The sequence below is a fragment of the Canis lupus genome, chromosome 10 (genome assembly GCF_003254725.2).
Source record: "Canis lupus dingo isolate Sandy chromosome 10, ASM325472v2, whole genome shotgun sequence".
NCBI lineage: Eukaryota > Metazoa > Chordata > Mammalia > Carnivora > Canidae > Canis > Canis lupus.
The window spans coordinates 5,917,598-5,931,760 of record NC_064252.1 but is presented as its reverse complement, the minus strand read 5'-3'; the positions used below and the strand labels follow the sequence as shown (position 1 = coordinate 5,931,760).

The window sequence follows — 14,163 nt, the reverse complement described above, 5'->3', positions numbered from 1 at the left end:
AAAGCTGCTTAATTCTTTAAAATTCCTTATTATAACATTTCAACATAAGGGGATATGGAGAAAATCATGAAAATCTATACCACAAGTTTTTGAGGACCTAAAATAAAACATGTTATGATAGTCTTCTTTCCAAAAGTGGCACATCAGTTCTTCACTATTGGGTAATATTTACTTATCTTATTAAAGAAATACTCGATGAAGTTTGTTGAAGACTGATGAAACCAGTACAGAAAAGTTAAGGTTCCCTGAAGCCTAAAATCCAAACTTTATTGGATAAGTTTTAATTACAAAGTCTTAATAAATTAACAAGGCAAAACATTTAAATTAGCATAAAAACGAGCAGCCCGGGGGGGGGGGGGGCGGGGGGGGGGGGGGGGCTCAGCGGTTTAGCGCCTGCCTTTGGCCCAGGGTGTGATCCTGGAGACCCGAAATCAAGTCCCATATCAGGCTCCCCGCATGGAGCCGGCTTCTCCCTCTGCCTGTGTCTCTGCCTCTCTCTGTGTCTCTCATGAGTAAATGGATGAAATCTTAAAAAAAAAAATCCAAAATCCCTTAGTGAACTTTTGGTGAAACATAAATTAGTAAATGAAACTGCTGGTATACCAAACTACCTTAAAGAAGAATAAAAATGAATGCTTTTACAAATACATCACTGAAATATAAGAAAGGAAAATGAGAGGCTTTTTTAAAAAGCTTCTGAGAAATAAAATGACACCTTAAGAAAAAAGGTCGAGTGATTAAATTAAAATTTCCAATTCGGAGAATTTATATATATTATTAAAGGCTATTTATTTACCTAAGATTTTTACTTATTTATTCATGAGAGACACAGGCAGAGGGAGAAGCAGGCTCCATGCAGGGAGCCCGATGCGGGGCCCAATCCCAGGTCTCCAGGATCACGCCCCGGGTCAAAGGCAGGCGCTAAACCGCTGAGCCACCCAGGCTGCCCTGGAAGCCTCTTCTATAATACGATTTTTGCTCTGACACTTTCCCATCATGATCTAATAAATCCAACCTTTGACTCTATTTACACATGAAAGAAAACTGAAGCTCGAAGAGGTTCACGTGTACTGAATCTAACTTCAAACCCCAGCTTCACGTTACAGCACCGCCGACGGCACAGCACGATCACCGTGGGCCTCCAATATTCGCCCTAAAGTCGGCCGACTGCATCATCTAATACTTCACGGTGCTGACCCGGAGTGCAAGCTGCCTAAGGGGGAAAAACCACTTCCCGGGGAGCGACACGTCCTACACGCGTCAGGAGCGCAGGGATTTTTACGACAGCGACGGGTGAATGGTTTTTAGAGGCAACAGCACCACCTAAGTCTTTCAGCTCGGGGTTGGCTAGTTTCAAGTTCGAAAAATGCCAGGAGGGGCGGCCCGGGGGGGCTCAGAGATTCAGTCCAGGGCGTGACCCCGGGTCCCGGGATCGAGTCCCGCGTCGGGCTCCCTGCATGGAGCCTGCTTCTCCCTCTGCCTGCGTCTCTGCCTCTCTCTGTCTGTGTCTATGAATAAATAAATATTAAAAAAAAGGAAAGAAAAGAAAGAAAGAAAGAAAGGAAAAGAAAAGAAAAGAAAAGAAAAGAAAAGAAAAGAAAAGAAAAGAAAAAAGAAAAGAAAGAAAAGAAAAGAAAGAAAAAGGCCAGGAGAGGCCGGCTGAGTTACGGGAGCCGCCTCACTTCGCCGAGCTCGCTGCTAAGGGCGGAGCACAGGGTTCGGGAAAATCCGAGCGCCCCAGACGTCTTCCAACCGGAGCGTAAGTAAAGGCGCCGCGGAGCAGAGCAGCCAGCGCCTCGCAGACCCGGGACGCGGCGGCCGAGCGGAGACCAGCCGGGCGCCGGCATCCCGGGGCCCGCCCGCCCGCCGGCCCTCTCCCGGCGTCGCCCCGGCTCACCTCTTTGACAGGTGGGAATTTCTTCTTGCACTCCAGGGACAAGGCCCGCAAATCGCTCTGCATGTTCTCCAGCAGCTTCTTCACTGCCTCCGGGCTGCTGGTGCCGGACATGGTCCACAGAGCTACGGGCCGACCGCGGAGAGGCGCGAGCGAGCTGCAGCACCGTCAGCTCCTCGGGGCGGCCCTCCCGCAGCCCGCCTCCGGGGCCCGGCGGGGATCGGCGGGGCTCGGCGGGGCTCGGCGGGGCTCGGCAGGGCTCGGCCGGGCCTGGGCGGCGAACCCGCGGCGAACCCGCGGCGAGCCCGGGCGCCCCCCGCAGCCTCCTCGCAACGCTCGCGGCTCCTCCCCGCGGCGCCCCCCGCGGTCGCGCCGCCCCGCCCCGCTAGGCGCCGCCGAGCCCACCGGCGGCCAGGTGCCTCCCGCTGCCGCGGGGTCCGGCCGCTCGGCGCGTCGCCCACCAGCCCCGCAGAAGCTTCAGCGCCGGCTCCCCGGGCCCTCCAGACGCGCCGACGCCATTAGCAGACTCGCCCACAATCCCGCGCGCGGCCGGGACACGTCAGCCGCACTTCCGGGCACCGCGGCCACCGCCCCCGCCGCGGCCAACGGGGGGCGGTGAGCCGCAGGGGGCGTGGCCGGGGGCGTGGCCGGGGCGGCCGGGGGCGTGGCCTGCCCGCTCCGGGCCGGGGGCGCCGCTCTCCCCCGCGCTGGCTGGAGCCGCTCTTTGGCTCGTCTAAATTTGCTTTTTTTTTTTTTTTAGGTGTCAGTTCTGTGAACGGAGCCACGCACGTAAGTCTTAGCGTCTGCTTGTGTCTAGGTGCATCTCGGTGTAAACAGCTTGCTTCCTCTGGATTCGTCGCCCTGGGTCGCGCCCTCCCCGGGTCTGCAGCGCGAGGCCGGGCCTGCCTCCCGGGACTTTCTTCCCTGCTCAGCGTCTACGCTGCAGCTGCTCCGGAGCCGAACGGGGCACACGGGGGCGCTTCCCGCCGAGCACTCACCTATTTCCCCGGTCCGTAAGGTGGGAGGTAAAACTACCCTTTGTTGCAGACCCTCCGCCCAAAGTCACAGTCAGAATCCCTCCTTTCTGCCCCGCGCCTGCCTCCCACCGCAAGTCCCCAGCTAAAAGGAGCTTTAGATGCGTTGGGATTTTTTCTTTTCTTTTCTTCTTTTTTTTTTTTCCCCCTCTGTTGTCCCTTGCTATATCTCCAGCACTTAGTGCATTGCTTGGCACGTTGCAGGCCATCAGTAAATATTTGAATGAATGAGTACCCAAAACAGCTTTTTAAGATTTTATCTATTTATTCATGAGAGACGCAGAGAGAGGCAGAGACACAGGTAGACGGAGAAGCAGGCTCCGTGCAAGGAGCCCGACGTGGGACGCGATCCCGGAACCCCGGGGTCACGCCCTGAGCTGAAGGCAGATGCTCAGTCGCTGAGCCACCCAGGCGTCCCCCCTAAAACAGTTTGATGCTCATATAAGAAACCGATGCAAAAGCCTTCATTCAGTAGCACATATACGTGAGGCAAAAGTAGACAGAAAAATGTGCTTCTCCGAAGGTCCACGTCAGTCTCTGGCCCAAGACATCCCGCAGCTACCGAGTGCAAGCAGAAGAAGGGAGAGGGAGAGCCTGAACCAGGGTACAGGTCGGAGATGAAAAATGAACCCCTGCAGTCGACTGAGCTGATGACATCTCTGCAGCATGGGGGACACTGGACTGTCGTCTGTGGGCGACAAGGTTTGGCTGTAAAACAAGGTCTTGCACCACAAGTGCTTTGTAAACGAAATAATTTTTTTTTTCCATCCGACAAGAAGGATTAAAGCCAGGATGGATGAAAGTAGCAGATAATGTATGAGTTCTCAGAACATCATTTGTGCCTACTACACAACTTTGGGAAATTTGACAGCTCCTATGGTGTAGGTTTTAGAATTAAAAGCTGTGAAATTAAGGGAAAGAAAGCTTAGATAGAATATGTGGCAGACATTCTTGAGGTCTCAGGGAGATTTTAAAAATGATACTTTTTTAGTTATTTAAATTCAATTTAGTTAGCATATACTGTATTATTAGTTTCAGGGGGAGAATTTAATGATTCATCATTTGCATATAACACTCACTGCTGGGATCCCTGGGGGGGCTCAGTGGTTTAGCTCCTGCCTTTGGCCCAGGGGCTGACCCCAGGGTGCAGAGATTAAGTCCCACTTTGGGCTCCTGCAGGGAACCTACTTCTCCCTCTGCCTGTGACACTCTCTCACTCTTTCTCTGTGTCTCTCATGAATAAATAAATAAAATCTTAAAAAACACCCAGTGCTCATTCCATCAAGTGCCCTCCTTAATGCCCAATTATCCTTTCACCCACCACCTTTAAAAAAAAATGATCCTCTAATAATTGGCTCATAATCTACCACCAAGCTTCCTCCTAGTGCCTTTCCCTATGTGGCCAATTTTTCTCTGGAAATTTAAGTTTTTTATTATTAGTGATTTTGGCACGATTAACTCAAAATCCTCTTTCTTCGAGTCCTTTATATCTTTTACATATAATTGAGGGAATGCAACTGGAATTCATTAATTAAAAATAACAATGATTTGAAAAGCCAAAATTTTCTTAAGGTGTAGCAATTACCTATAACCACTATTCTGTAAGTTTTTAAAATAACATTTTTAATGTATTTATTCATGAAAGACACAGAGAGAGAGAGGCAGAGACACAGGCAGAGGGAGAAGGAGGCTCCAGGCAGGGAACTTGACATGGGACTCGATCCAGGGTCTCGGATCAGGCCCTGGGCCGAATGCAGCGCTAAACCGCTGAGCCACCCAGGGATCCCCTGTAAGTTTTTTTTAAAAAACAAAAACAAGTAGTTTTCAATGTACATATGCCCAGAGAGATTGTACTGCCACAGAAACAACACCTGGCTTTATGGCAAAACTTAAGTTACCTGGGGCAAAAATCATTTTTGATTCTATAAGTTAAGAAATCAGCTAAACACCGGAGTTAGCATCCCGAAAAACAGAATCATTTCCCTTTTAGTAGCAAAAACAAATAATTCACATGCATATTATTGTACCCAGATCTCTCAGGAAGTACTTTCAAAATTGTGGTGCACCTATGAATATTGGTGTATGTGTGGAATGGTCTGTGGCTACATAATCTGTCTTCTTTGAAAATTACATTAATAAATACCTCCTAAGTTTAATTTCTTATTACCTTGAATAATCCTGTCATAGCATGATTAGGTAGTAGGTAAGCTTCAGGATCTGAAGTCAAAAAGCTTTAAATCTGAACATCAGCCCTGTGAGTTACTACCTAGGTGACTCTAGAAAATTAATCTTTTTAATCTTCAGTTGCCACATCTTTATTTTTTTTAACATTTATTTACTTATTTGAGAGAGAGAGAGAGAGAGAGAGAGAGAGAGAAAGAGGGGAGCGAGTAGCAAGCAGACTCCCCCTGACACCGGGCTCTACCTCAGGGCCCTGAGATCATGACCTGAGCTAAAATCAAAAGAGTCCGATGCTTGACCAGCTGAGCCACCCAGGTGCCCCAGTTGCCACATCTTTAAAAGAAGAAAATCCAAGTGCCTTCCTTATGAAATTCTATTACGTAAATGAGATGGTGCGGATAAAGCACAATGCTTGGCACACAAGGAGTATTAAGTTAATGTTTTAGAAGCCCAATGTGGTATCATTGCACCATGGAGCCACCCAGTAAGTCAATGTTTAAATATATTTTTTTATATATTTATATTCATATTTTATGTACAAATATATTTTAATATATATATTAGGTAGCTCTTCTGTGATCATCACTCCCACTATCTTTTATTAAATTCTAAATAGACTTAATTATCAATAAGTTTTAACATTCTAGTTGAAAACTAGGAAACCCAGTTCTTTTTCTGAGCCTTTGTCATGAATCTTTTAGAAAATCTATTTTAAATAAATAATGGGCTAGTATTCTTGTGTAATAAGAAAACTTGTCTAATGTCATTCTGAACTATCTGTTTTAGTTCATGATGAAATACAGATATTACTCAATTTACCTTTCCAGTTGTTCAATCCTTCAGATTTCACCATTAGTCCCTTACTCTCTGCTTTTCTCTTTTCCACCTATTCCTTAGAGATTGATATTTCCCAGAATTATATTTTTTGCACTCTTTTCTTCTTTTTATTTTCCTGGAGTGATCCTATTATGCACACCGATGGTTTCAGTTATTACCAACCTGTGGATAACACCCTGTATGACATCGATATTGACAAATAGCAATAGATTGTCCAGATTCACAGAAATACTGCAATAGGAATGTGTTTGCAATATCAGCTAAAAGATGAAAATGCGAGTTTCTCAACCTTCCAAACATGGAGACTTTCTGGAATACATTACGTCAGACCTTCTAGAAACTTCACTTCCCTTTCTGAGCCTACCTTATATATGTAAAGGTAGACTGGTCCTATACACAGCATTCTCTAGAGACCATCTCATCTAGGTAGGTAGCTCATCAATCATCAACAAGAGTTATGTAATGCACAAGATCATAGCTAAGGTGCTCTTTAGAGAGGATATTCAAGACTTGAAAAAAACCTTTATTTTTAGCGTCTCTATGCTAATGTCCAAGTACATTCCTGAATTTAGTGCTACGGGAATAAAACAAGAAACTGCTACTGGAATATCTCTGAACATCATGATATCAAGCCCTTTTACACAAATATCTAACTCCAGAGTTCTTGTGTGAGATCTAGACATGAATACCCCACTGCTTATTGGACATCTTTACCCGGAAGTCTCATTGGCACCTACATTCCTCCCAAAAAAGGAGTTGGTCCTCTTCATACATTGCCTTTCTCGGTGAAAGAAATTGGTTGCTACTATCCATCTGGTTCCCATCTGGTTTTCCAGATCAGGAAACAAAGAATCAAACTTGATTCTTAACTGCTTCCTCATCTACCACATTTAAGCTAAATCAAATTCTGTTTGTTCATCCCCCTTTGTAACTTTCAATTCATCCATTTTCTCCATTCCATTCTCTGGCAATCATCATCTCTCACCAGCTTAAATATTATTTATTTATTTATTTATTTATTTATTTATTTATTATTTATTTATTTATTTTGAGAGAGAGAGAGGGAGCTGGGGGAGGCAGCAGAGGGACAGAAGAGGAAGGGGGAAAGAATCTGAAGCCAACTCTGCCCTGAGTGCAGAACCCCACCCAACGCAGGGCTCGATCTCATGATCCTAAGATTATAACTGGAGCCAAAACCAAGAGAGGGACGCTTAGCCAACTGAGGCACCCAGGCGGCCCTCATTGGTTTAGGACAACAGTTTCCAGTGTACAGTCCCTACCTCTAGTCCATTTCTAAGCTATTTTTTTTTTTAATTTTTATTTATTTATGATAGTTACAGAGAGAGAGAGGGGCAGAGACACAGGCAGAGGGAGAAGCAGGCTCCATGCACCGGGAGCCCGATGTGGGATTCGATCCTGGGTCTCCAGGATCGCGCCCTGGGCCAAAGGCAGGCGCCAAACCGCTGCGCCACCCAGGGATCCCTCTAAGCTATTTTCCACGCTTGTCCCAGAGTCTTCTTTCTAAAATGGAAGTATGAAGCCCTTTTATGGTTTTCTAATGTTTTCAGATTAAAGCCCAGACTCCTTTACATGGTGTACTGCGTAGATTCAGAGACCTCAAGCAGTAAGGTTTGTGAAAATAAGAGACTAAGGAATTTAAGCCACGGGGCCGAGCCCTACAGAAATACAGGAAAAGCTTGGCTTCCTTTTCATAGAGTTTGGAAGCTAGAAAACCCTTTGGCGCCCATGACTGCTTGATTAATCTCAGCAGCAGGTGTGCGTTGCTTCCTTCTCACCTCATCTGCTCAAGTATTCCTGAGACACATCTCCTTCATGTCTCTGCTAAGACTTCTCTTGATTCTACCAAACCAGTTCCCTCACTCCTGATTCCAGACATCACCAGCATCTTGCTATCTCATAGCATCAGCTTCTTCCTGGTGTCTGCTACTTTTTCCTTCTTTCCGTGTCTATTTGACTTCTGTGTTTCTACCCTACATACTTCCTCTTTATGAATTACATTCAAATTTCTAAAGAGAGAATCTAAGGAGTTTGGCAAACTGAGTGTAAACACCGTACTCCAATTTTGCTAAGCTTTTTTTTTTTAAGTTTTTTTTAATTTATTTATGATAGTCACACACAGAGAGAGAGAGAGAGAGAGAGAGAGAGGCAGAGACATAGGCAGAGGGAGAAGCAGGCTCCATGCACCGGGAGCCCAACGTGGGATTCGATTCCGGATCTCCGGGATCGCGCCCTGGGCCAAAGGCAGGCGCTAAACCGCTGCGCCACCCAGGGATCCCAATTCCAGGGATCCCAATTTTGCTAAGCTTTTTGCCAGACTACCTGAAAAGGTCACTGAAAAGAATAGAGATCAACTGTCCACGGAGCAGGAGACACCCTGGGTTCCAAAGATTATGGTCCAAGGTGATTGGTTTCTGTGGTCAGGATAAGGGGCGGAACATGGACAACTATGTTGAAAATAGAGCAGAGATCTGTTAGTTGCATGAGTTAATATGAAATTTTATTGCAAATGTATTTATAAATGCTTTCTTACTTACATCTTTTCCTTTGTCATTGTCAATTCTCTATCTCCAAATTACTTTTCCTGAGATGAATTCAGTTTGACAGTTTTCTTTTTCTAAGAATTTTACCAAGTCTGGAGGCTTGTACCAATGCCTCTTGGTACATGCTGTCTATGTATTTCTTAAAACATATTCTCAAAGAATCCCTCAAACTTTAATTTTCAGAATTAAAAATTATAACTTGCTTGCTGGTCTAAATTACATACTGACTGAAGAACATATGCTTTCTTTACAGAATAAAGAAATGATTACAAAAGGCAAATTATGAGTGGAGAACCCATAATTTACTATTTTAAACACTGTGTTCCTCCTAGATGTAATAATAATATTGTTTGTTTATATGCTTCTTGTGGTTACACTCCAAATTTTCTTTAAAGATGAGTTTTTTATTTTTAAGTAATCTCTACACCCAATGTGGGGCATGAATTTAACAATGCCAAGATTGAGCGTCACATGACCTACCAGCAGAGCCAGCCAGGAGCCCCTTCAAAATTATTTTTTAAACATTTTCTCTTCTGTCTTTGTTGTAAGTGCTTTAAGAACATATTTACTAGGAAACTTCCCTCAGCTGGACCTTCTCTAAATCATTGCATCAGTCACCTACCAGAGCACACCTGAGTGCAAATGGTGTGGAAATAGTTCTGCTATGAAAAAGCGGAAGCAATAGTCACCCCTGAAAGTTGTCCTCCCCTCCAATAGCTCACAGAATGTTTTAAGCAGCAAAGGGAGCAGGGAGCAGTGTACAGATTTGTCAGGCTTTTTCTATGTTGCAGAAGTAAAGATTGAAATACTCCCTTTCAACATTTTCAGAGTCCAGAGGTTCACAGACGCCTTCATTCCGTGGGGAAGATTCTGAAGATATTTAATATTAACTACAAAGCATTTCAGAGGTATTTCCTCTAATAGCTCTGTGGTTTTTTATTTTGCCTTGAGGCCTTGTGCTCTATTCTTGCTTTCAACTTTGTTCCTGAGAACAAGACCACGCTGTCTAGCTGTCTCTGGCTCCTTAAATCACCTCTCACTGCTGAGACTCATGCTGGAAACCACATTGATGGCAGGGAGGCGGGTGCTGGAGTGGATACGCAGGCCAGGCTTACCTTTCATAGTCTTCATTCTTTTCCCCTTTCTTGGACTTGCTTCTCACACCTGCGTCTGTTTCTCTAGCCCAGCCCTACAGCTGGTTCCTTGGGAGCAGACCCTAAGGAGAGATTTCTGGGCGATTAATTTATTAAGGATGTGTTCCTGAGAATAAACTGGTAGAAAGTCAGAGATGCGGGGAAGCAGAAGAGGTCAATCAGGGAAAGCCCCAACCCTCTATGCAAGGGAGTTCTCCTCACACCAGCCATTGACCAAGGCCTATCTCAGATACTTTGGCTTTCCAAGCATGTTGAGCAAAGAAACTCAAGAAACCCACGGGCAGTACTTTGGAGGCAAAGTGTTGCTTGAGTGAACTTGGGAGACCCTGGGCTCTTGACCCTGCCGGTCGCCAAAGGTGTCGCAGAAGGTTCTTGGTCTCATGAGAAAGAATTCGAGGACGGACACAACATAGCCGGTGGGCCCCACAAGTGGGAGAGTTTATTAAAGCAAAAATACACTCTAGAGATGTGAGAGCAAGTGAGAGAGAGAGAGGTGCACACCCTGGGATTTGGGTTTCTACCTTTTTTTGACCGTTCTTATCTAGGGGATGGAACATTCGTTACTTGGGATGAGGATTTCTTAGAAGCAGGATTTTGTGCTTTTTCTTCCTAATTTGGTCAGGAGTTTCTTGTCATGGTATCCGCCATGTTGGGCCTGTCCAGTTTGATCCAGTTTCTTGTGGCATGCTTCCTAGACAGACCTTTGACTTTCCTAAGGGCTGGCTATGACTTCCTTGTTGCTGGCCTCCAGGCATCCAGTTAGAACCTAAGTAACTGCCTACTCTGACAAAAGAAGAGGAACAGAGAAGGTGGGACAGGCTGTATAGAAATGATAGAAGGGACAGGGATCTGGACAGAGTGCTCACTACTCTGCCCCAGTCAGTTGTTACTTCTCCTGCGTCAACTTATCCGATACTGAGACTCTCACCCCAGACTCCACCAGTTGCAGCGGCACTCTCTCAGCAGACATGAACCAACCCAATGGGTCCCAATTGAGGGCAATGTTTCCCTCCCATCTTCTCACCTTTCCTGCGCTGGGACACTTGGCAATGACTGGAGACATTGTAGGCTGTCACAACATGTCACAACATGGAGAAGGGATACTAATGGCATCTGGTGCATAGAAGTCAGGGCCAATGCAAACATTTTACAATGAAGTCAGGGCCAATGCAAACATTTTACAATGCATGCAGCATCACCCCACCCCCGACCCGCCAGCAAAGAATTATCCAATCCAAAGTGCCAGCAGTGCCAAGGTTGCTATGATCAGTTGCAGTAGTTAGATCAGTACTTTGTTCTCCTATGTTTGAAACCAAGGCTTATAAACTATCTGGTGCCCCAGTTCTCTAAGATTATTTTGATAAATCCCCAGAGCCCTCCTCAAACTGAAAGTTAGCTGCTGAGCCCCTACCTGCCTGGATCTCAGCATATTGCCTGCTCTAAGTCCCTGCATCCAAGAGCTTTGTCTGCACACAGGCTGAACATTCAGTTCCTCTGGCTGCATCTTCCTGAAGTCAATTATCCACCCTAAATACTAATGTCATGAGTTATTTGTTAATCTGTCCTTGGATTTCAAATGCCACCTTCTTGTCTAGACTTCATTTAATGGCCTCAGTTTGTCCATTCTCTGGCTGGTTCTTCCCACTTCTCAACCCACTGCTCTTTCATCAAATGGGCACGTATAGTTTCCTGGCCCTATTCTTCCTCATTAAGCCTACCTCACTGCGGTTAACACATCTATGTCCAGTTGTTTGATTCCTCAAAATGTGCTTTAGCATTTAGATGTGCCTCTTAAAGCCAGTTATAGAGGTAGGAAATCATGTTGGTTGAGCTCAGTATTTCCTAACTGGAAAAATCAGGAAAAGAAGGTCCATGCAAAGCAGCAGCCAGACTAGGTTTTCTTATAAGACTTCCTCTAAATCTGAAGAGAGATAATAGTTACCACTTATGGAGCAGCTGTGTGGGAAACTGTCTACAAAATGCATTTGCTCTCCCATTTAATTTAACCTTTGCAGAAGATCCTGTGAATTAAGAAGTACTGTTTCTATTTCATGGATGAGGAAACTCAGGCTTGAAGAGATTAATTCACTCAATAAAGTTCCTCTAGCGAGTCAGGGATTCCAAACCAGGTTTTTTTTACTGTAAAACGTGTGCTCCTACTTCATCTATATTTCAGAAGTGACATGTTGTCCCTTGAAAAATCTGTTAAAGCTTGAGGCCTGTGTCCTCCCTTAATCTGTTCCCTGAACATGTTATTGATCAGAACCTTTCTTTCAGATTTTCAGATTATTTGCTTAGAAAAAAAGAACTTTGGGTTTGTCTTAACACTCAATACCCTTCCCTGTGGGGAATAACATATATCCCAGGTAATTGTAGGGTTGTCTTTCTGTCTCTCCTCCCTCCCCCCCCACCCATACTACAGATTCTTCAGTGAGAAGGCCTCTCTGTGTTATTCATTGCTTTATTCCTGGCAACAGGCATATATATACTGGGCTTCAGTAAACATCTGTTTTAGTTTATACGGATTCTTGTCCTCAATCATAACGGGACAAAGGTACCGAAAGACAAGACTTCAAGCAAGGGAAAACAAAATAAGCTACTAAGGTAAGCACACTGGGCAACCTGCACCCACAGACAGGAGTGGGATAAATCCTGGGAAGTGAGAACTGCCCTGCACTTTTCTGAATAGCTGCTTCCCTCCTTCAACAAATGTTCATTGAGTGAGTTAGTAAGTGATTGAGGGAGTAAATGAATCCTGCCGGTAGAATGAGATTTCTTTCCCCCGATTTTAAGACCTCCACTGTAATACCTGGCCACTGTGTGGGAAACTGCAATATAGTACCTGGTATGTGCCAGAAGTAAATATTTCAAATCTTTGAAGTAAAACTTGAGTAACAACCAAGAATTGAATTGAATTCTTCAGATCAATGAAAACAGTGTAGATTCTTGACCAAGACGTGGCTACTTTGCATGCAGTAATGGATGACTTTCATGACTGTGGTGGTGATATGCCTGACACCTGATAAATCTTTCTTTTAAATAAATTACTGCATTACAAGATTAGCGACTTTGCCTTCTTTAAATTAGTGTCAAGGGCCAAAGAGACCAGGGAAATAGTCAAGTCCAAATAGCCCCTTGCTTCTCAACAACTATCAGGAGACTGTGAGAACTAGTGACCTGGAAAATTTCAATACAGTAGATGGGCATCTATGTGGTCTAGAGACCAGTAAGCAAGGAATGCCCCCCATCACTGAGCACGCTGATTGCACAAGATCCAGATACAGGATAGTTATGCTTTAAAGAGCAGCTTCCTAAAAAAATTAAAAAATAAAAAAAAAAATAAAGAGCAGCTTCCTGGTAACATTGGACACAGAAGCCACAAACCAGCCCAGTTGGTTTGATTGCATTGCCCCGAGCCTCAGGGAGCTTGACTTCCGGGTCTCTGAGTGTTATGCCAGAGTGAGGCTAGGGGAGACCCAATAGTTTCCTATATGTTTGTCTTTAATAGGGATGCCAGAGAGAGTGGCCTGTGCCAGAAGGAGAATGCTAAACTTCAGGCTGCAGGAAAGAGCTAGAAAAAGAACACAATTGCTATGACTCAGAGAACAGTAGGTGCCCCAAAGCAGGAGAGCGTGTTGAGGGTAAAGAAAGGATTGGAGGACTTCCAAGTCAGGGGGAAAAACCCACCTGCCTAAGCCAGCAAATTGAGATCCTTATGAGCAAGACTCTACTGGTCCTGCCACAAAACAGAGAAGGTCCTTCCAAAATTAAAATGGGGGAAAAAACATAATGAGCTATTTCAGCTCCAGAAAAAAAAAAAAAAAAAAAAAAAGCCAAGGGGCAGGAAAGACCACTGCCAACCCAAGGTCAGTACCAGATTCTGTGTGAAGCCCAAGTTCAGATGAAAATAGAGCTGACATTATAGGTTTTCAGGATCCTGAAGCTCCAGGAGCACATGCAAGTCCTAGGAAAGAAACAGGGTCTTCTTAGAAATTTCCAGCATTTGAGGAAAGTCAGAAAAAGGAGGAACTCCAGCTCCAGGCATAGTTTTTAGATGAGAAATGTTGTGTCCTACTACCCAGATCAAAGGAAAGGGACAAATGCCATATTATACTACCATTAAGCAGGCTCTAAGGATGAGAGTAGTCCTAGCAGGGACAGGATGATGAAAACCACAAAAGTCACCTTTACAGAACTGTCGGATTTTAACCATCAGGTACTTTGGTTTATACCCCTTCCCAACACCCACCCCCAGCCACATCCCCACTCCAGGGAGACTCCACCTCAAAGTGGGATACTCAAGCATGGACCAAAGTCACTTTCCCAGGCTCTGTCTGGGAGGACATTTTTCATCAAGTAAGCCAGGGATTCATCCTCTGTTCTTTCCAACGAAGAAAATCTCTGGAAGCAATGTTTGTGTACATACTTAGTAAAGATCGAATAGCCCTGATCTAATAGCCCAATCATCTGAAGAGGATGGTTTCTGTTTGTCATGAGCAAGG

The 14,163-nt window shown here is 45.0% G+C and overlaps 1 protein-coding gene and 1 long non-coding RNA gene across 4 annotated transcripts in view; one reads left to right on the top strand and one right to left on the bottom strand.

The window, feature by feature from the left end:
- The window catches only part of MON2 (MON2 homolog, regulator of endosome-to-Golgi trafficking), a 104,525-nt gene extending 102,231 nt beyond the window's left edge, over positions 1–2,294 (bottom strand). The window contains exon 1 of one of the 2 annotated variants that reach the window (XM_025476759.3): positions 1,898–2,294. In XM_025476759.3, coding sequence (XP_025332544.1) covers positions 1,898–2,008 — 111 coding nt within the window. In that variant the 5' untranslated portion in view covers positions 2,009–2,294. The remainder of the gene's footprint in view (positions 1–1,897) is intronic. The other variant, XM_025476761.3, reaches the window with a different exon arrangement.
- Positions 2,295–2,546: 252 nt separating this feature from the next.
- Positions 2,547–14,163, top strand: part of LOC112677937 (uncharacterized) — a 73,920-nt gene continuing 62,303 nt past the window's right edge. For both annotated transcript variants that reach the window (XR_007413347.1, XR_003147295.3), the window contains exons 1-3: positions 2,547–2,683; positions 9,336–9,415; positions 12,084–12,265. This is a non-coding gene — a long non-coding RNA (uncharacterized LOC112677937). The remainder of the gene's footprint in view (positions 2,684–9,335; positions 9,416–12,083; positions 12,266–14,163) is intronic.